General features: G+C 47.3%; 1 protein-coding gene and 1 pseudogene across 3 annotated transcripts; both read left to right on the top strand.

The window, feature by feature from the left end:
• Window positions 1-453: 453 nt before the first annotated feature.
• On the top strand, window positions 454-21,573 carry LOC147354828 (uncharacterized). 3 transcript variants are annotated; one of them, XR_015146630.1, is made up of 4 exons: window positions 454-734; window positions 1,204-1,330; window positions 13,630-14,102; window positions 19,630-21,573. XR_015146630.1 is itself a non-coding variant. In XM_086355019.1 (3 exons), exons 1-3 carry the CDS (start codon window positions 702-704, stop codon window positions 20,868-20,870), a joined length of 1,401 nt encoding a protein of 466 aa, XP_086211145.1. In that variant the 5' UTR covers window positions 486-701; the 3' UTR covers window positions 20,871-21,573. The 3 variants fall into 3 exon arrangements, 2 of the variants coding, with proteins under 2 accessions (XP_086211145.1, XP_086211146.1); XM_086355019.1 differs by lacking the exon at window positions 13,630-14,102 and having other exon boundaries at window positions 486-734; XM_086355020.1 differs by lacking the exons at window positions 454-734; window positions 1,204-1,330 and having other exon boundaries at window positions 13,841-14,102.
• On the top strand, window positions 3,047-4,490 carry LOC147354829 (uncharacterized; annotated as a pseudogene).
• Window positions 21,574-21,905: the final 332 nt, after the last annotated feature.

Raw genomic sequence — 21,905 nt, forward strand, 5'->3', positions numbered from 1 at the left:
CGAGATATTTTCCCCCAGATTATTCTGGTTTTGTTGTTTTCCATCAGGTGTTGCGTTGTTGTTCTTTGCTCTGTACACATGAGCACATCTTTTGCCTAGATATTTAGAATTCATTTCAAGCACACATTTTTAAGAAGAGCTGTGTGCTCCCTCTGGTTCCGGAGACTGGGCTTATTTATATTCAGCAAAAACGGCCTTGGATCACAGCCTTCCAGATATATGTGTCCTTTCAGAAGTCTTTTTCCCAGCAGAACTCCACAGCTTCAAGACTGTTTAAAGAGAAAGGCTGATATCCCAAACCTTTATCTCAGGGTTCCGGAATCTTCTTTGCACTTATGGCCCTCACCTTGAGAGTTTATCTGGAGGTCCTGGTAAGCTGCGCTTCTAGGTCAGGCATAAAGCCGGAAGAACTACATTACCCAGAGCACTCTGCCCCGATCGCCTTCGGCGTTAAGCCAATCAGAACTCAGGAGAAGTGCACTTCCTATGTGAGCATCGCGTTGGGGCGGGACTTCCGGCATTTTCCAGGTGGCGGTCGTTTTGTAGGCTCTTGGGTGCTATCGCCCAGTCTCAGGTTCCGGAGCGGCGAGTGCAGATCGAGACAGTCCGAGGGCAGACTCCTGCCACCCGAGGCCCAGGAGAGGAACCGCTCTTCCCGCTTCCCCCCGCCTCTCCTGCCCCCGCTCCGCCCACAGAGTCCGATGGCGGCGGCGGCGCTGAGAGGCCCGCCTCAGGTAAACGCTGGTACTTGGGGCCCGCACCACCCTCATCCCACCAGACACTAAAGCCCCGAGTGTTCACGTGCCGGCAGCTCAGGCGCCGGGGGCCAGAACGGTGAGGTGGCTGTGGGTGGGATCTTGTGACTGACTGATGGTTCCTGGGAGAGGGTGACAGGTGGAGGGACCCCACCTGTTAGTGGGAAGTTTGGAGTTAAAATACTTTCATTTCTGGAAGCTGAAAGTCCCTGCATGCCAGACCCAGAGCTTAGGGATCATCTGTCTGCCCACCTGCCTGTTGCTGTGGGTGGACAAAGTAATCAAAGGGGCCATGAGAAGAATGTGCACATCAGAGCCACCAGGCCTGGCATCTCCTCTGAGATGGGGAAATAGGGAGGTGGGTGAGCAGGGTTTGATTGGTGGGTGCATGAACTTGGGGTCCTGTGAAAGAAGCTGATCATGGAACGAATTGTCCCCATCATGGCAGGCCTGTGTGACCTTTGAAGATGTGGCCATTTACTTCTCCCAGGATGAGTGGAGGCTCCTTAATGAGACACAGAGGTTCCTGTATTGTGATGTGATGCTGGAGAACTTTGCACTTACAACGTCCCTGGGTAAGGCCTTCATATTCCTCCCAGTGTCAACTGACCTCTGTCTTTTCCCATCTTTCCCTCTCTCCAGGAGACACCTCTGTCCATTCCACAGCTGGACCATGGTCTCTGCTTCCTTCCCCCCTTCCTGGCATATGTGCTGTGGGTGTCAGTGCTGAGCTGTGTGCACTGCCCCAAGCACGTGCTCCGGAAGCAGCCCCAACATCTGCTACCCCGAGGCATGCAGGAAGTGTCTGGGAGTCAGTCTGGCAGTCAGCCTAATAGAGCTCACATTTCCTGCCTTCTCCTTGACTGGATGACTGTCCATATCTATGACACCCTGTGACCCAGATTCTTCTCTTTTCCTCTTTTTTTTTTTTTTAAATTAAGATATAACTGACATAGGGCATATTAGTTTCAGGTATATGACATAAAGATTTGATGTTTGTGTATACTGCAGAATGCTCTCAACAGCAAGTCTGGTTAACATCCATCACCATACAGATTTGCATTTTTTTTTCCCCCCCTTATGATGAGAACTTTTAATTTTAAGACTTCCTTGTGACTGTCTATATCAGGAATTCTAGACCTTGTCATGGTCGCTATCTATATGGAGGTTTTTCTTGAAAGACCCTGTTTTGAGATTTTGTTGCAATATTCTTTCCTCTCCTGTGATCTTTTGTTTCTTGAGTTGCTCTGGACCAGTGCTGACATTTCCTGTCTTTCCCTAAGGACTTGTTTCATTCAGGTCTCGTGTAGTTACGGAAATGGGGAATGTTGGGGGAGCCCTGATTGCTTTACAGTGTGAACAGGGCAAGATGATCTCAAAGAAGGCCTGGCCCTAGTGAGTGTCAAAGGAGGTGAGGGCATGAAAATGAGATTGTGTTTAAATCATACTAGGAACCTACTGTGTGTCCACCAGAGTTTTGTTGCGAGTGACACTGGACACAGATCATCTCAACACTTGCTTTTGCATACTTGACACTTTCTTGATTTGTCATTTCAGTTTCTGACTGGCCCTGCCTTTCTGATCTGCATGCATCACTTTTGTCTCCACTGCACCCTCTGTAGTTCTCCCACAGCGACTTACACTTAACGGACATATTTCAGAGATATTGTGGATTCGTTTCCAGATCACTGCAATAAAGTGAATCACACATTATTTTTTGTTTCCCAGTGCATATAGAAGTTATACCATCCCTTAGTATATTGTGTGCAATAAAATAATGTCTAAAAAACAATACACCTACCTTAATTAAAAAGTACTTTTTTGCCAAAAAATCCTAACCATTGTTTGAGCCTTCAGTGACTCATAGTTGTCACGTCAAAGATCATTGATTCACAGAGCACCATAACAACTCAAATAATATTGAAATAGTTTGAAAGACTGTGAGAATTACCAGAATGTGACACAGAGACACGAAGTGAGCACATGCTATAGGGAAATTGGCACCCATAGACTTGCTGAACTTAGCATTGCTACAGATCTCCAGTTGGTAAAAAAATGTATCTACAAAAGGCAATAGAGCAAAGTGCAGTGATAATGAGGTGTGTCTGTAAAATGAGGTGTGTGCATATTCTTAAATAGTCCTTGAACCCAGTTGCTCCGTTCCAGTTGTATTTCCACGGGCCTGGACACTGCCATCCTTCTTCATAGAATGGACATGTTCTCAGCTGACGATATCTTGCTGAAGGTTGTTGGCAGAGGAGTGATTCATTGATCCTGCCTCTCCTCCTCATGTGGCATTCGTATTTATGCCCTTTGTTCTGGAAAGTCTCCCTTCTGTGATCTTTAGAGGCATGTCCCTGCAGAGCAGCCCTCCCTTCAAATCAGTACCTCATCCTGAAAACACTTACATGGCTTCATTCTCTGGCTTGAATGTATGTGTGTGACATGCCTTTTTGTGGGACTTCCATTTCCCACTGAAGCTCGCATGCACATTATTAGTGTTACTCTGCTTTCAGGTTGTTGGTGTGAAATGGAGGAGGATGAGGTGATGCCTTCTGAGCAGAGCCTTTCTGTAGGAGAATCGTAGGTCAGGACTTCTCAGTCCATCCACCCGGAAGATTAATCTCTGTGAGAAATGTATCCCAGTCTTGAAAGATATTTTGCAGCTGACTGAGTTTCAGGCAGCATATCCTGGGCAGACACCATACTTTGGTGGGTGGTCCAAAGGCTTCTGGTTGAACCCAAACCTTCCCCAGTACCAAGAGCATGGCAGTGGAGAGAAAGTCTTTAAAATGGACATGAACAGGGCCTCGATTGTGACGAGCTGCATATTCTATGTGTTAGGGAAGCCTGTCCCTAGTGAGGAGAGTGGAAAGGACTTCCTAGCTACCTTGGGCCTTCCTCAGCACGAGGCCACTCTCAATGGTGAGAAGCCACCCAGCAGCATTGAGTGTGAGGAGGCCTTGAACAATGGAGAAAGTCATCTGAAGTGCATTGAATACAAGAAAGTTTTTGGCAACACTCATACACTTCACCACCAGAGAGTTTGCACTGGAGAGGGTCTTGATGAGTGTGACAAATGCAGATACAGATTTGCTCAGCACCGTCAAATTCACATTGGAGAGAGGCCTAATGAGTGTAGTGAATGTGGAAAAATCTTTAGCTGTAAAACCCACCTCATTTGACACTGGAGAGTTCACACTGGAGCAAAGCCTTATGAGTGCAGTGACTGTGGGAGATCATTTGGCCAGAAATCTGATCTCATTCAACACCAAAGAGTTCATACTGGAGAAAGGCCTTATGAGTGCAGTGAATGTGGGAATATCCAGAAATCCATCCTCATTAAACACCAGAGAGTTCACACTAATGAAAGGCCTTATAAATGCAGTGAATGTGGGAAGATGTTTAACCAAAGTTCTGGCCTCCTTTGACACAAAAGAGCTCACACTGGAGCAAGGCCTTATGAGTGTGGTGAATGTGGAAAATCCTTTAGCCGCAAAACCTATCTCATTCGACACCAAACAGTGCACACTGAAGCAAGGCCTTATAAGTGCAGTGAATGTAGGAAATCTTTTACTCAGTACTCTAGTCTCCTTCGACACAGGAGAGCTCATGTGCAGTGAATGTAGGAAATCCTTTAGCTGCAAATCTAATGTCAGTCAACACCAAAGAATTCACACTGGGAAAAGGCCTTGTATACACATTGAATGTATGCTTTCTCCTTCCTTTGTATAGATGTGGTGGAGGTAAGTGTCTGAGGAACCATCCACCTAAGTTAAATCTCGTCTTGGGATGCCCACAGACTGGAGATTGATTCACTGGAAATTTCACGGTTGTGTGGGAAGCACGTGTGACCTGCCAGGTTCACTGCCAGTTTCTTGGCCAGAAACCATCTCACCTGTAGCATCTGGCGTGTCCTGATGGTTGGCATCAGTCACCACCCTGGTGTGTTCAGAGCAACTGGCCTCTGTACTCTCCCATGTGTTGCAGGAGGTGATGACTCTCGTCAGCCCTTAAGAAGTCTTCGTTCCCTTTCTTCTGACAAGTCAGGGCCTGGCCCTGAGCGTGTGTTGGCTCAGACTGCTGTCTGGGTCCTGGCAGAGAACTAGCTTTTCTAGGACACAGTTGGCCTCAGGTAGTGCTTGTGATGGGGTTTTCCGGCTTTCCAGTCACTGACCCAGAAATTGCCTATTGCATGTTACTCTGATCTGTATGATAATAAAGGCCTTATTGTTTCAGCACCTTAGTCTTGGAAATGCTCTTCACTGTGTGGAATAGTTTGAAAGCACAATAGGACTGTCAACCTGACGGATAAATTACTTTTGTAGTGGAGATCCAAACTTCAGGTGCCTGAGATGGCTGAATATGGCATTCTTGTTTTGTAGTAGTTTGCATTGCTGCCAAGGCCTCCTAGGAAAGACTACTTTGTATTATAATTTTCTGCCTGGATGCCAGAGGTCTGTGGATTCTATTACTGGAGACAACATGAATTTGTTTTTCCTTACTTAAAAGGGATAATGCACAACGTCGAGCTCTGCTGAGGGGAATCTTAACCCCGGTTCTCCTACAAAGGAGCCATGTACCCTGATACCAAGAATTCTGTAGGCTAGTGTCCATGGTTGGAAGACTGCAGGGGCAGGGGAGACCACAGTTGGTATGGAAACATCGGTTACTAGAGAGGGGAGGAGACTGCAGCAAGCTGTGTGGAAGAAGGTACCTCTTCTGAAGATACAGCCACAAATGTTCCAGTGAGTGACTACAGGATAAGTATGCCCAGAAATCTCAGGACCTCAGGTGTGCTTATGTTGTGAAGTCATTGGCAGACAAAATAAGGGGTTGGGGGGATTCTGCTAGGCTTCCTGAGCTGTTCACCTCAAGGCCATTGCTATACAGGCAACAGAAGCAGTGTGGAGACGTACTGTGTCCAGAATGTGGTTTTGTGATCCAGTCAGCAGTCCTCTTGACTCAGTAGCAGATGGCCTTCATTGTTTGCCAGTATTTCCTGCCACTGAGAAGAGATGGCACCTCAAGTCTTGAGAATCGAGATAGTGGAGTCATTTTCTGAAGAATCGGGCATTTAGATTTTTATTTGGATTTTTATTATGGAACCAGTTTTTAAACCTCTGTGAAGGTATGGAATAACTTGTACATATTCAGAGTGTACAGTTTGAGAAGCTTTTACCTGTATGCACTTGTGAAACCATTATTATGATAATGAGTATACCTGTCACCTGCATGTTTTCCTCATGCTGTTTTATAGTCTCCTGACTCGCCCTGGCTGTACAGACAACCATTTATGTACATTCCTTTACAATAGATTGTATTTTTAGAATTTTATGATTGATCATGAAATGTTTACATCTTTTTCTGATTTCATTGATCCTATATAGTTACTTTGTGATTCATTAGTCATTCATTAAATGTTCCTTATAGGAACATTCTTATTTTTCAGTACTTTTCTCTTCCATGTATAATTGACTGTTCATTCATCTATTTTATTGATATTTGAGTTATTTCTAGTGTTTTCTTGTTGTACAGTCACTCAGTCGTGTCCAAATCTTTGCGACCCCATGGACTGCAATGCCAGGCTTCCCTGCCCTTCACCATCTCCTGGAGCTTGCTCAAACTTACGTCCATTGAGTCAGTGATGGCATCCAACCATCTCATCCTCTGTCGTCCCCTTCTCCTCCTGCCTTCTATCTTTCCCAGCATCAGGGTCTTTTCCAATGAGTAGGCTTTTCACATCAGGTGGCCAAAATATTGGCACTTCAGCTTCAGGAACAGTCTTTGCAATGCATAGTCAGGGTTGATTTCCTTTAGGATTGACTGCTTTGATTTTGCAGTCCAAGGGACTCTCAAGAGACTTCTCCAACACCACAGTTCAAAAGCATCCATTCTTCAGCTCTCAGCCTTCTTTGTGATCCAACTCACATCCATACCTGACTATTGGAAAAACCATAGCTTTGACTATATGGACCTTTGTTGGCAAAATAATGTCTCTGCTTTTTAATATGCTGTCTAGGTTTGTCATAGCTTTTCTTCCAGGGAGCAAGGGTCTTTTAATTTTATGGCTGCAGTCCCTGCCCGCAGTGATTTTGGAGCCCAAGAAAGTAAAGTCTTTCACTGTTTCCTTTGTTTCCCCATCTGTTTGCCATGAAGGAATGGGACTGGATACCATGATCTTAGTTTTTTGAATGTTGAGTTTTAAGCCAGCTTTTTCACTCTCCTCTTTCACTTTCATCAAGAGGCTCTTCAGTTCCTCTTTAGTCCAAGGCGCCTGCTCATGTGCCCGCAGCCCAAGAAGTGGGGTCCAGGACGTGAGGTGGTTGTGTGTGCACTAACGGACTGCAAGGCGTGGGACGGACTGATGGGCTGTGTCTGATGGACTGTGATGGCTAGTGGGAAAGGGACCCACAGGTGAAGAGGCTTGGAGGTTGGACTGTGGTGGGAGAATTCAAAAAAACTGGGATCTGTCTTGCACCTGCCTAGAGCAGAAAGTGTGAGGTGGAGTCTCGCCTAGACTGTCAAGCTGAGAGTTTTGTGGGCTCAGACAGTAAAGAATCCGCCTGCAATGTGGGAGACCTGGGTTCAATTCCTGGGTGGGAAAGATTCATCAGATAAGGGAATGGCAACCCACTCTAGTATTCTTGCCTGGAGAATTCCATGGAGGGGGAGCCTGGCAGGCTACAGTCTGTGGGGTCACAAAGAGTTGTACAGGACTGAGCAGTTAACAATTTCACTTTCACTTCTGAGAACCCATTGAGCCATGGAGAGTTGTGAAGAGAAGAAAGACACAGTCTGACTTAGGATTTTGAAAGTTTTCCAAGAGCTACTCAGAGAACAGACTGAAATGGGAGTGATGCGGGCAGTGAGGTGCAGGGAGGCTGAGTCCTTGTCCAGCAAAGCTGCAAAGAGGCAGCTCTGCTGACTGAAGCACACAGTTTAGTCTTTTAACCCGAGGTTATCTGGCCTCCAGGGTTGGTGAGAGGTATAGGGGAGGTTTGAACCCCTTGGAATGCACCTCTATGGCTTGCTTCTACTCACAGATCCCCATGGCTGAAGAATCACTTAATGGAACCTACACAGAGAAATGGAGGGTATCCCAGGCCCTCGCTGGTTTGGATCTCATTCATAGAACCTGAGATTGTGGTGTCCTAGGACTCTTCGCCTGCCATTTTCCAAGCCCTTGGGTCTGGGGACCTGGGAGAAATCTAGACTCATTCTGAGTTCAGGCCAAAGGGTTTTCTGGAGGAATTGCTCTTTCTGCCACCAATGGGAAAAGGTGTAGAAGACTATCTCGGGAACACCTACCAGCATGTGCAAGTGCTTGGTTGGGTGGCCACAGCTGTGAACAGGGCACAGATCTTTCTCTTAGGAACAGAGAGCAGGGGGAGAGGAGTCAGTCTTGTAATGTGGTTGCCTGAGAAGTTGGGCAACTGCTGTGGAAGTAACACAGATTTGGAACAGAGGAGGGAGATAACCTTACTTCCAGGCTTCATCGGGTTACAGAGTGGAAAACAGACTTTGGGGGGAGGAAGGCTGACCAGGGAGGAGGCTACTGCAGAAGTCTTGATGCATGGTCATGGGCCAGAGTAGTGGCTGTGGAGGTGGAATAAGTGGTTGGATTCAGGATTCATTATTTGAGATAGGCTGCCCAGATTTTCTGATTTTGAGGGTGAGAGAGAGAAAGCTAAGAGTCAGGGTTGATGGTAAAGCTTTGGTCTTGCGACTGAAAGCCTGGAAGCTTCACTAACTTTGAGATGAGATGTTCAGTAGTAAGAGTGATTTTCCTTGGAGATATCAGGAGTTTTTGTTTTTGGCTGGGTTTCCATTCTGAGTTTTTTTTTTTTTTTTCAGAGAACAAATGAGTGGTGGCCTCAGGTAGGCAGCTGGACAGAAAAGTCTGGGAATCTGGGGTGCAGTTCAGCATGTGTGCGTGAATTCAATTGCTTCTGACTCTTTGCAACCCCATGAACCGTAGCCCTCCAGGCTCCTCTGTCCATGGAATTTTCCAGGCAGGTGTACTGGGGCAGTTGCTATTTTCTACTCCAGGGTCTCTTCAACAAAGGACTGAACCTGTGTCTCGTTCTTGGCAGGTGGATTCTTTACCACTGAACCACCTGGTAAGCCTGGTAGAGAGTTCAGTTCAGTTCAGTCGCTCAGTTGTGTCCAAGTCTTTGCGACCCCATGAACTGCAGCATGCCAGGCCTCCCTGTCCATCACCAACTCCCGGAGTTCACTCAAACTCATGTCCATCGAGTCGGTGATGCCATCCAGCCATCTCATCCTCTGTTGTCCCCTTTTCCTCCTGCCCTCAATCCCTCCCAGCATCAGAGTCGTTTCCAATGAGTCAACTCTTCGCATGAGGTGGCCAAAGTACTGGAGTTTCAGCTTTAGCATCATTCCTTCCAAAGAAATCCCAGGGCTGAGCTCCTTCAGAATGGGCTGGTTTGGTCTCCTTGCAGTCCAAGGGACTCTCAAGTCTTCTCCAACGCCACAGTTCAAAAGCATCGATTCTTCGGCGCTCAGCTTTCTTCACAGTCCGGCTCTCACATCCATACATGACTACTGGAAAAACCATAGGCTTGACTAGATGGACCTTTGTTGGCAAAGTAATGTCTCTGCTTTCGAATATGCTATCTAGGTAGAGAGTTATAGGTATCTAAAATTCACATATGATTCAGTATGACTAATGTTAAAGCGAGAATTAGGGACAGGTAAGAGGTTTTCAAATGGTGTTGGGATCCATGAGAGGTCATGGGTAGAACTGGATACTGATTGGTTTTGCCCTATTCTCTGGGGTGAGTCCAGGGAGATGACTGTGGTGTGGGACAAGGAGTTGGCAGTGGCTGCAGGGATGCAGCTGTGGGGGTCTGGAGATGTGAGAGAGGTACATGTGGAGGTAGGAAGCATGAATTGATGGCTCCTGGGCCCTAGGATATATAAGGGTTGGGTGTTGTGAGGCATGATATGGAAGATCCCACGGGAATTGCCTGGCAGGAAGGGATGTTTAGTTGCTCAGTCACGTCTGACTCTTTGCAACCCCATGGTCTGTAGCCTGCCAGGCTCCTCTGTCCATGGGATTTTCCAGGCAAGAATATTGGAGAGGGTTACCATTTCCCTCTCTAGGCAGTGTTCCTGACCCAGGGATCAAACCTGGGTCTCCTGCATTGTAGGGGGATTCTTTGCCAGCTGAGCCACCAGGGAAGCCCTGGCAGGAAGGGATTGAGTCCTGCAATTCTGTCTCTGAGCATCTCTGATGGCATCTCTTTGCCTTCCTGTGTGTAGTTGTTGAGGGCGGGGCACAGTGATGAGTGGAACCATGAGTGGAGGGCAGTACCGGTGGCTTCAGGTTCTGGTGTCTCATCTGAGGTGGAGAGCCCAAGAGAAACCTGGGTGTGCAGTAGATGTGTGTGGGATGGATTGTGGATCCTCAGGAGAGAGGACCGGCAGTTTCATCTGTCCCCATCGTGACAGGGCAATGTGACTCTGGAGGACGTGACTGTGTATTTTCCTGGGAGGAATGGAGCCTCCTTAATGAGGCTCAGAGGCGCCAGTACCGTGACGTGATGCTGCAGGTCTTTGCACTTATATCCTCACTGGGTAAGGCCTGCACAAACACCCCGTGTGACCTGGGCTAGACTTTGCCTTTCTGCTTTTCCTTAGGGGCTGCTCTGCCCTTCCTGCATGCAAACCATGGGGATTACTCTTTTTCCCTAGTTCCTTGGGTAGATACTATTGGTGCCAGGGCTGAGTTGTTTGCTACCCTTTTCTCTCCTTGGAGCGTCAATACCTGCTGTCCTGAAGCCTAGTAGGAAGCTGAATGGATCCCATCTTGTTTGTCCTTTCTGTGGTTGGATCACTTTGCAGACCCATGATTGCTTGGTTTGGCTCCCTTCTTCTCACAGTTCTTTCATACTTGCCTGTGCTGAGAATTGCCATCACTGAGGTGGGCACTACTTAGGTGCACCGCTAAGTCGCTTCAGTCATGCCCGACTCTGTGCGACCCCATAGACGGCAGCCCACGAGGCTCCCACGTCCCTGAGGTTCTCCAGGCAAGAACACTGGAGTGGGTTGCCATTGGCTTCTCCGATGCAGGAAAGTGAAAAGTGAAAGCAAAGTCGCTGAGTCTTGTCCAACTCTTAGCGACCCCATGGACTGCGGCCCACCAAGCTCCTCCATCCATGGGATTTTCCAGGCAAGAGTACTGGAGTGGGGTGCCATTGCCTTCTCCGACTTAGGTGCACAATGAGCTATTTTCCTGATACCCTTGTCTGAGGTTCTTTAGTAACATTTAGCTTTCTTTTCTGTGATCGGTCATGTGATAAGTTTCTCCGGATGGGTACTGGCCACTTATCTGTCTTGCCTTTCCCTCAGGACTTTAGTTTTCTAGGTTCCATGTAGTTGCTCAGCATGGGTTGCAGGGGAGACCTGGATGTCTCACAGAATGGATATCAGTCCTACCATGGCAAGATGGAATACAGAGGCCTGGGCTAGGTGGGGTGAGAACATGACATCAGAGTTCACGTCTTACCAGGAACCTGTTAAGACTAGTGTTTTGGAACCGTTGCTGGGTACCACACCTCGTTTACATCTTTCCCCTCATTCTTTATACTTGGCCAACTTGTCATTTTAACTCTGACTTTTAGTTCCTGGCTTCACCCAACTTTTCTGCCTCCATCTGTTACCCCTTCCTCTTTACTGCTGGCTTTGTAGATAGACAGACATCTATCTTCTCTGAGGATGCTGTAGTGACTGATACACTATGAGGATCTGTCTGGTGGCAAAGGTGAGATGACTTCTGCCATAAAACCTGGCAGTGACTTTATGGCAAGGGTCCTGAGCAGGTAAAATATAAAACACAGCTCCTGAAGATTCCTCACATACCTGGAACCCATGGCAGATGTATCCTCATAGAGGCTCTCTAGTGCTATCACACTGAGCAGAGAACACATTCCTTGAAGGTCAAAGGCCATTACCTCATGTAGATTTTGTCATGCAGAAAGCTTTTTTTCCCCCACATAAGCAGAATTCCCAAAACTTAAGGTCTGAATTGAGATTTTGGTGTTCAGTCAGAGCATATTGTTAACTGAAGGCTTTCTCATGTTGGCTGTACTCTTGAGGCCTTCATCTAATGTGAAGTTTACGGTGCTGAATGAGGTTGTAGTTTTGGCTAAATGATTTTCCACATTCAACTGCATTGATAAGGTTTTTCTATAGTGTGAATTCTCCAATGTAGAGTGAATCTAAATCTTTTTCTAAAGGATTTCCCACATTCCATGCACTCATAAGGCCTTGCTCCTGTGTGAACTCTTTGGTGTTGAATGAGGCTGGAGCTTTGGTTAAAAGATTTCTCACATTCGGAGAAGTGGAAGAAAGTCACATAATTTTTTGGTCTCCCAGCTAAAATAAAAGTTATGTTTATACTCTAGCCTATTGTGTGCAATAGCACTATAATAATTTTTAAAAAAGGACTGCTTTATTTAAAGTATTGGCGTACTTTTTATTTAAAAGATACTTTATTTTTTATAAAAATGCTAACCATCATCTGAGCCTTCAGTGATAAGTCTCTCTTATCCCTAACACAGCTGAAACTCACAAAAACCACTTAAGGCTTCCATCTGTGTTTTTGAAAAAAGGAAATATGAATGGAGTGTGACTGGACTCAGTGACATTTGGCTGGATCATTGAAAAAGCAAGAGAGTTCCAGAAAAACATCTATTTCTGCTTTATTGACTATGCCAAAGCCTTTTGACTGTGTGGATCACAATAAACTGTGGAAAATTCTGAAAGAGATGGGAATACCAGACCATCTGACCTGCCTCTTGAGAAACCTGAATGCAGGTCAGGAAGCAACAGTTAGAACTGGACATGAAACAACAGACTGGTTCCAAGTTGGGAAAGGAGTATGTCAAGGCTGTATATTGTCACCCTGCTTATTTAACTTATACGCAGAGTACATCGTGAGAAACGCTGGGCTGGAAGAAGTACACGCTGGAATCAAGATTGCTGGGAGAAATATGAATAACCTCAGATATGCAGATGACACCACCCTTATGGCAGAAAGTGAAGAGGAACTAAAAAGCCTCTTGATGAAAGTGAAAGAGGAGGGTGAAAAAGTTGGCTTAAGGCTCAACATTCAGAAAACGAAGATCATGGCATCTGGTCCCATCACTTCATGGGAAATAGATGGGGAAACAATGGAAACAGTGTCAGACTTTATTTTTGGGAGCTCCAAAATCACTGCAGATGGTGATTACGGCCATGAAATTCAAAGACGCTTACTCCTTGGAAGGAAAGTTATGACCAACCTAGATAGCATATTGAAAAGCAGAGACATTACTTTGTCAACAAAGGTCCATCTAGTCAAGGCTATGGTTTTTCCAGTGGTCATGTATGGATGTGAGAGTTGGACTGTGAAGAGAGCTGAGCGCCGAAGAATGGATGCTTTTGAACTGTGGTGTTGGAGAAGACTCTTGAGAGTCCCTTGGACTGCAAGGAGATCCAACCAGTCCATCCTAAAGGAGATCAGTACTGGGTGTTCATTGGCAGGACTGATGCTAAAGCTGAAACTCCAATAATTTGGCCACCTCATGCGACGAGATGACTGATTGGAAAAGACCCTGATGCTGGGAGGGATTGGGGGCAGGAGGAGAAGGGGAAGACAGAGGATGAGATGGTTGGATGGCATCACTAACTCGATGGACATGAGTTTGAGTGAACTCGGGGAGTTGGTGGTGATGGACAGGGAGGCCTGGTGTGCTGCGATTCATGGGGTCGCAAAGAGTCGGACATGACTGAGCGACTGAACTGAATTTAGAACTTTGGGGAAAATCTAAGAAGACATTTCTAAACGTTTCTTCCATCCCTACAGATGGTAGGTATCCCTACATGGTAGCTGTGTGCGGGCTTCTAAAGAGTGAAGCCCCTCCCCATCCTCGGAGCCAAGGCCGCAAGGGCGTCTTCGAATTGCTGCAATGGTTGTCTCAGCGGAAACTACATTAACCAGATGCCTCTGCGCCACAGAGCGGCACTGCTAAACGGTGTTTCTGTACGTGCGAGGTCGTCTGGGAGGGACTTCCGGCGTCTTTCTCGCGGCGGACATCTTATCGGTCCTAGGTCGACCTGTCTGAGTAGAGCCTCGGCATCTGTGGTCCAGTTTAGAAGTGACAGAAAGCGAGAAGGCGCGGGAGCAGACACTGTTCTCGCTGCAAAGAGGCTCGGCGGTGGCAACTCTCGCGAGGCTTCCGCCACCACGCCAACCGACAGCGGTGCGCGGTCCGACGTGAGATCCCTCCGGACTCTGTGGTCGTGACTGATGGCGGCGGCAGCAGTGGACCCGTGTAGGTGGGTGCTGCGTTCCCCGGATCTTGGCGCGTGGCGACCCCCACCTCAGAATCGTGGGACCCTGAATGAGTGGTGTTTATCGAGGTCTTTGTGATCTAGGGTCCGGGGCGTTTGTGGGTGGAGCCACCATTTCTGACGGCTTTTGTGTTGGGGCGTGGAGGAGTGTTACCCGCCCAGGGACTAGCAGGAGCAACGCCTTGGGACTGCGACTGAGCCGGGAGCCTTCGGGGAACGTGGGTGTTCACATCCTCGGGGAGCAGAGGGGGTGAGTGGTAGTCGTTCCTGGAATGGCAGGTGAGGCGAGTACAAGTACAACGTCCTCAGCCCTGCAGGGATATGATCTGATCAGAAGTTTTTAAAAGTATGCCAAAGCTTAGGGGAAGACAAACTAGGGTGGGATGGAGGTGATGAGGATGGAGGCAGGCACACCGGTAAGGAGACTGTAAACTCCAGGAATGTGTGGAGGCTGTTCCAGAACAGTGGCAGGAAGGGTTGGGAGTGGATAAGTCGTTACATTCTGGAGAGATTTTAAAGATAGAACTAAGATTTTTCTGCTGCGTCAAATATGACTAAGTGAAAAAAGAGTGTGAAAGACTACCCAAGTTTTGTTTTGTTTTTCTCCTGAATATCTGAAAGAATCAAAGTGGGTAGATTGGAACAGGGAGTACCATTCGTGGGGGCAGATAAGAACATGGCAGGGACATGGACATGATAAATCCATAGTGTCTCACAGTGGAGGCCTCACAGGGGCATCTGGTAGTGCTGGTCCAGAGTTACGCAGAGCAAGCTAGGCTGGAGACCTCTGAGGAATGAGGCCTCAGGTCAAAGCCTGGCGATGAGATTTAGCGGGAGAATGTTAAGGATGTTACTTTATGTGGTCCCTGAGGCGAGAGATTAGAGTACAGGGAAGAAGAGGGGGGCATCCCTGAGATTTCCTCCAGAAAGGAGAAGTCTTGGAACGGGTTCTGGCTGGTATAAGCAGGAGAGGGCTATAGGGTGTTAGGACCTGACCTGAGTTGGAGAGCAAGGTGTGAGGTGCTATAAATTTGCCATCCTATGGACTCAGCATGCCCCTCCGTGGCACAGAGGAGAAGTCAGCCAGGCTAGTGGATCAGCCTCACCCTATTTCAGGGCACTGGTACATCAGTTCCCCAGCTCCTCAGGTGAGAAGAGGTGAAGAGCCAACAGCATGCTCACCGATACATACCTGGCAGATTGGTTTGGTGAGAGGACCTAGTGTATACTTGGCAAGTATACATAAGTAGACAGTTATAAATTAAAGGTTTTAAAAACTCAGAACCTATTACTTCATTTGCACTGAAAATATGCAAACTGTTAAGCATATGCAGTAAAAGTTAATTCCAAGGTTGATGTCTACTAAATTGGTGTGTACTAACATCTGAGGGAGAAGGCAATGGCACCCCACTCCAGTTCTGTTGCCTGGAAAATCCCATGGATGGAGGAGCCTGGTAGGCTGTAGTCCATGGGGTCACTAAGAGTCGGAGACGACTGAGCGACTTCACTTTCACTTTCCGATTTCATGCATTGGAGAAGGAAATGGCAACCCACTCCAGTGTTCTTGCCTGGAGAATCCCATGGTCGGAGAAGCCTGGTAGGCTGCAGTCCATGGGGTCGCACAGAGTCGGACATGACTGAAGCGACTTAGCAGCAGCAGCAACAACACATCTGATACAAACAGCCCTATTAGGTGGATATCGTCATTATCCCTGCTTTATACATGAGAATACAGAGAGCTTGGGTTATGGTCACATAGCTGGTAGGAGGCAGCACTAAGGTCTGAGTATCTAAAGTTAGACAACTTGAAATCATTCTCACCAAAGGGCAGAGCAGGGATGAGGCAAACAGTTAAGTCTGTGAGACCCCACTGGAGTAACCTAGCATTCCCAGATCCTTCTTCCTACCAGGCTGCTGAAGTGACAGAAGTGATTATTATCGCTGCATAAATGAGTGCAAAGTGTGCCAGTCCTGTCAGCCTAGCCCACCCCTCCGTGTTCTTGGTGACCTATATGGCAAATAGTGGGGTCTTGGGAAGTCTAACCTACCCTTCTGCCTGCCATTGGGTTTGCAGACCCTTGTGGCCCCAGAGGTCTTGTGCTCTGAAAACTGGTCTGGAATTATGTCAAAGGGTTTCCATTTCCAGCAAGCAATGCGGTGAAGTGTGGAACAGTGTCCCAGGCATGGGAACCAGCCTGTGCAGATACATCACTTAAGACTGAACAGGTTGTGTTCAGGGAACTTAAAGTCTCCATTATGTTTGGTGATCAGAAAACAGGGGACAGGATTCAGCTCTGGACTGGGAACCTTTGGAGCTGGGCTTCTTTTTTGAAAGTGGTGGGAGCTATGAAAAGTTTGGAGCAGAGAAGAGAGTGATCCGATTTTGTCCTTAACAGGATATCTCTGGCTGTACAGTGAAGAAAAGACTATGGGGGTATAGGAAAGGGGACTGTTGATGATGGCTGGGCCAGAGTGGTGACTACAGAGATGAGAGACAAGTGCTTGGATTCTGGTGGGTTTTGTTTTGTTTTTTAAAGTAGAACCAACCAGATTTTCTGATGTGGAAGGTGTGAGAAAGAAGGGGAAGAGTCACAGATGACTCCACAATTTTTTTTGCCTGAGAAGATGTAAGGGGGAAAAAAAGCCTCAATTGAATTTGTGAAGTTGCTGGTGAGAGTAACTTTCAGAGGTAGTATCAGGGGTTAGGTTTTAATCATGTTGAATCTGCGATGTTCCAAAGACATCTGAATTGAGGTATCAAGTGGACAGCTGGACCCATGGGTATGGAGTTCAGAGGTGGGATTCAAGTTGGAGACATTCACAAGATGACAGCCAGTAACTGACTAGGGTAGAGTCGTGTATCAGGTTTAGAGAGAGAACCTTTATGTCATGAGGGTCTGGAAAGGAGGTGAGGACAGTGGAGTGGAAGGAAGAGTTACCTTCAAGGCAAGAAAAGGGAGACTAGTGTCCATGGTGAGTAAGGAAAATGGGATGTGGCAGTTGAGGAAGTTTTCTAGGGAGAAAGTGGACATGAGATGAATGCTGGGGTAAAGCAGTAAAGGAGATGAGGTGAAAGTGAGACCAAAGTCAGTGCTTCTTCCCCTGTCCCTGTGCTTCTCAGGTTTTTGTGACCTTTGTGGGCACTGGCAAGTTTCAGTCAAGCTGATGGGTTAGTTCAGGGCTAAATTGGGTCAGCTGACAGAGCCACTGTACTTGGGTGGAAGGCCAGCGGGTGTGGGCTTTGAAGGAGGACTTAGTGTAAGTGTGAACCCTGTGATTGATGAGGGTATAGTATCCCAAACATGCTGTAGCAAGGTGGGAAAGGGCTGGCTTTATCTGATAATCTGCACATGGCTCTGGACTGCTGAAGGTGAATTTAGGAAGGAAGAATTTAAAGCTGTGTTTGGATATACCTATGGCAGTCGGGGCCAGAGGTGATCCTGGATGCAGTGACCAAGCATTCTCTGGATGCTGTGTGCAGGTTTACACAAGGGAGGTACTTGTGTTGTAAGCCTTCTTAGGTAACATGGAAGTGTGGTCTAAAGAGTGACATGCCCTTTGAGGTGCAATCTGAAGTCACGGCCTGGGGGCTTTGGTACTGAGGGCTCTAGAAGGAATGCGAAGCTCAGATTTGTGTATGAGGGGCATCATCCCTGGATTCCATGGGAACTAGCTGGCAGTGAAGGGTTGGTCCCTTCTTGCCAGGCCCAGACTATACAGTGCCTGTCCGCTTACTTGCTCTAGGCTGGACAGGGTGGTTGATGGGAAATGAGAGAGGAGGTGTCAGTTACCCAGGGCCTGCTGTCCTGCTTTGAGTTGGGGAGCCTGGGAGGAAAGTGAATGGCAGGTAGGCCAGGAACCCTGGGAGAGGCTGCCCTTTTACTCAGTTGTCCACTTCATGCAGGAGCACTTGACCTTGAGGATCTGTGTATTTTTCCTGGGAGCAATGGGGCTTCTTGATAAGGCTCTGAGACACTCACATCATGGTGCAGTGCCTTCTGCGCTTTGCTCTTACGGTTTTCCTGGGTAAGGCCTTGCATCACCCGGTTTTACATGTTCTCCCCTTCCCCTTTTCCCCCTAGAGGTTGTGATTTCCTTCCTGTAACTGGACCAGGGGCGCTCCCTCACATAGATCGTCTGGGTGCCAGGGCCCGACTGTGTGTGCTGCCTTCTCCATTCCCTGTGCTAACCTGTGCCCTCTGGCACTGAGACTGTGGACTTCTAACCACTTGACCACCAGGGAATTCTCTATTTCTTCCCAGCTTCTGTTGCCCAAAATTGCCGGGAAGGTTGAGAGTCCCGTGGTCAACCTAGTGGATACTACCCCACCCGGCCTCTCCCTGGGTGGTGGCTCTGTTTTCATTTAGGGCACCTCTGTGTTTCCCTGGTGGCCCAGCTAGTAAAGAACCCACCTGCGATATGGGAGTCCTAGGTTCGATCCCTGGGTGGGGAAGATCCCTTGAGGAGGGAACAGCTATCCATTTCACTGCTCTGGCTTAGAGAATTCCACGGATTGTATAGTCCATGGGGTTGCAAAGAGTTGGACGTGACTGAGCAACTTTCACGTTCACGTGCTCCAGATTATGTTCACTTCCTTTAATTGTCATTCCTTTGGGCACACCTCTGTCGTGAAATATAGTCAGTCACTGCTTGTGGGGCCCACTGGGTTGTTGCTTTAAGACATTCATTTTGTAATATTTAGTTTTATTTTTCTCACCCATGGGTGGACTCCCCTGGCCAGTGCTTTCCTTCTCACTTGCCTTGTCTTTCCTCTGTGACTAGTGTGTTCTAGATCCTCTGTAGAACTGAGAGGTTGTGACTCAGCTCTGAGAGGTAATAACTCAAGTCACAACAGAAGGAGCTTGGACAGGTCCTGGTGGGTGGGAGCCTGGAAGGAGTGTAACTTCAAGGATGGGTTCACATAGCACGAGAAACCTGTTTGGTGCCCAGGCTACAGGCCATATCTTATTTCTCTTTTCCTCCCCATTCTGGATACTTTACTTGTCATTTCTATTCTGATCTGTGGCCCAGGGCTGCCCACCCCACTCACCAGTGTTCTCTACTGCTTCCTCTGTGGTACTTTCTCTTTTGGACAGTGTTCATGTGTCTTGAGACATAAGCATATCCTTAGAATAGTTTTTGAATACCAATTACTTATTTTAGGTCAGATTTTCTGGGCCTAGACACATATTTCTGGACAGTGGTCCCCTCTCAGTCGTGCCAAGGCCCTTCTGAAAGTCATTTGCTTGTTGTGAGTTGGAGATCTTGCCTGCCTCGTCTCCCTGAGCCACACCCCATCCCTATGTCTTTGCTGTTGTGAAGCCTTCCCTATCCTGTGACCCATAGAGAGTCCATTACTGCACAGCAGCTTTCTTTAACCTGACCCTAAATCTATTGTCCTGGCAACAACTCTATGGACTCACTCATGGCTATGCTGGGGACACATTTGTGATGAGGGTGTCCACTCCCACTGAAGTCAACATGCTGTTCAGTGACAATTTTCTGCTTTCAGGTTGTTGGCACGGAGTGGACAAGGAAGAGGCAGCTTCTGAGCAGAGTGTTTCTGTAGCAGTGTCACACATTCATACTTCCAAGGCAGATTCATTGACTCAGATGGCTCATCCTTGTAACTTATGTGGCCCAATCTTGAAAGATGTTTTGCACCTGGACGAACACAAAGAAACACGCCATGGACTGAAACCTTACACATGTGGGGCGTGTGGGAGGCAATTCTGGTTCAGTGCGAACTTTGACCAGCCTCAGAAGCTGTACGATGTAGAGAAACTCCTAAGAGGTGACAAAGGCAAGACATCATTTGTTACTAACTATAGAGCTTGTGAAGAACCTCTGCTGTCAGAGAAGCCCTTTGCATATAAGGAGGAGCAGAAGAAATTCCAGGCCAGTTTGGGTAGTCACCAGCAAAAGGCTACCCACAGCAAGAGGAAGACACGGAGTCCTGAGAGTGGGCTGGCTTTGCACATTGGACAGATGCATTACAAGTGCATTGAATGTGGGAAAGCTTTCAGCCGCAAGGACACGCTCGTTCAGCATCAGAGAATCCACACTGGAGAAAAGCCTTACGAGTGCAGTGAATGTGGGAAAGCTTTCAGCCGCAAAGCCACACTTGTCCAGCACCAGAGAATCCATACAGGAGAAAAGCCTTACGAGTGCAGTGAATGTGGAAAAGCCTTTAGCCGCAAAGACAACCTTACTCAGCACAAAAGAGTTCACACCGGAGAGATGCCTTATAAGTGTGGTGAGTGTGGCAAATACTTTAGCCATCACTCCAACCTAATTGTACACCAGAGAGTTCACAATGGAGCAAGGCCTTACAAGTGCAATGATTGTGGGAAAGTCTTCAGACACAAATCCACACTTGTTCAGCATGAGAGTATCCATACTGGAGAAAATCCTTATGTTTGCAGTGACTGTGGAAAATCCTTTGGCCACAAATACACCCTCATTAAACACCAGAGAATTCATACTGAGGCAAGGCCTTTCGAGTGCATTGAATGTGGGAAATTCTTTAGTCGAAGCTCTGACTTTATTGCACACCAGAGAGTTCACACAGGTGAAAGGCCTTTTGTGTGCAGCAAATGCGGGAAAGATTTCATCAGAACCTCCCACCTTGTTCGGCACCAAAAAGTTCACACTGGAGAGAGGCCATATGAATGCAATGAGTGTGGGAAATCATATAGCTTAAGCTCCCACCTCATTAGGCACCAGAAAGTTCATGCTGCAGGAAGGCTTTAGGAGTGCTTTTAACACAGCAGGACTCACGGGAAGAGCTCTGTGACTTCCTGTAGAGAGGGAGACGTCAAATCATGTGTTGAACCGTGTATGTCTAGACACTGCCAGTTGAGAGAGAGTTTATGAACACCATGTACAGGGGAAGCTTTCAGAAGCTATGTTGCACTTTCAGACCTGCTCGGGTCCCTTGCTGAATTTTTTAGGATCGATGCCTGTGGCTGAAAACATCTCAACTCTACCAGCTTAGTTACTCTAATATCCTCAGGGGAGGCAGAACTTTGTAGTCTCTCTCTAGTCCCTGGAGGGAATTGTAAGAAACCTGAGTTCCAGAATTCCCTGGTGGTCCAATGGTTAGAAGTCTATGCTCCTTCTGAGGGCCTGGGTTCAATCACTTGTTGAGGAAATAAAATCCCACAAGCCGTGTGGCCATAAATAAGTAAATGGAAACCTGAGTTAAATGGGGGTCCTTGTTTGCTCCCCTCTGACTGGCAAAGGTGTGGGCATGACCCATCTTGAGCCAAGAGGATCTGAGCTGTGTTCTGGTAACAGAGAAGGTTTACTTTCTTCATGGACATTGTTGGTTTCACTCTCATGTGATTCTTGTAACATTTTTCCAGCTCCAAGTCACCCAACCTGGATAATTATTTGCCTCATGTTGCTCTGGTTTGTGTGATAATAAATACCTTATTATTTAAACCACCTTTAACCATGGAGGTTCTTTTTATTGGAGTGGTTTGGAAACTATTAGGCTCTGCCAAACCGAGGAGGTAAACAGTGTTTGTAGGGGCTTTCAACTTTGGGTGCCTCAAGTGGAACAGCAGGTTGGCAAAGAACACTTCGCATTGCTGACAAAAGCTTAACAGGTGAAAATTCAGGGCTTTGTGGGCCTGATTTTGTCTGGATTTCAGAGTTAGTAGAAGGTCCAGACATTAACTTGAGGAGGGTGCTGTTGTTGGAACAGTCTGCAGTGTATTTTGGAGTAGAATGGCTTGCATGCTTTGCTTCCACCATCTCACCTAATGGCTCCACACCCGCTGC

The sequence above is a fragment of the Bos grunniens genome, chromosome 18 (assembly GCF_055505025.1).
Source record: "Bos grunniens cultivar Pamir isolate PY7600 chromosome 18, Bosgru_T2T1.0, whole genome shotgun sequence".
Classification (NCBI taxonomy): domain Eukaryota; kingdom Metazoa; phylum Chordata; class Mammalia; order Artiodactyla; family Bovidae; genus Bos; species Bos grunniens.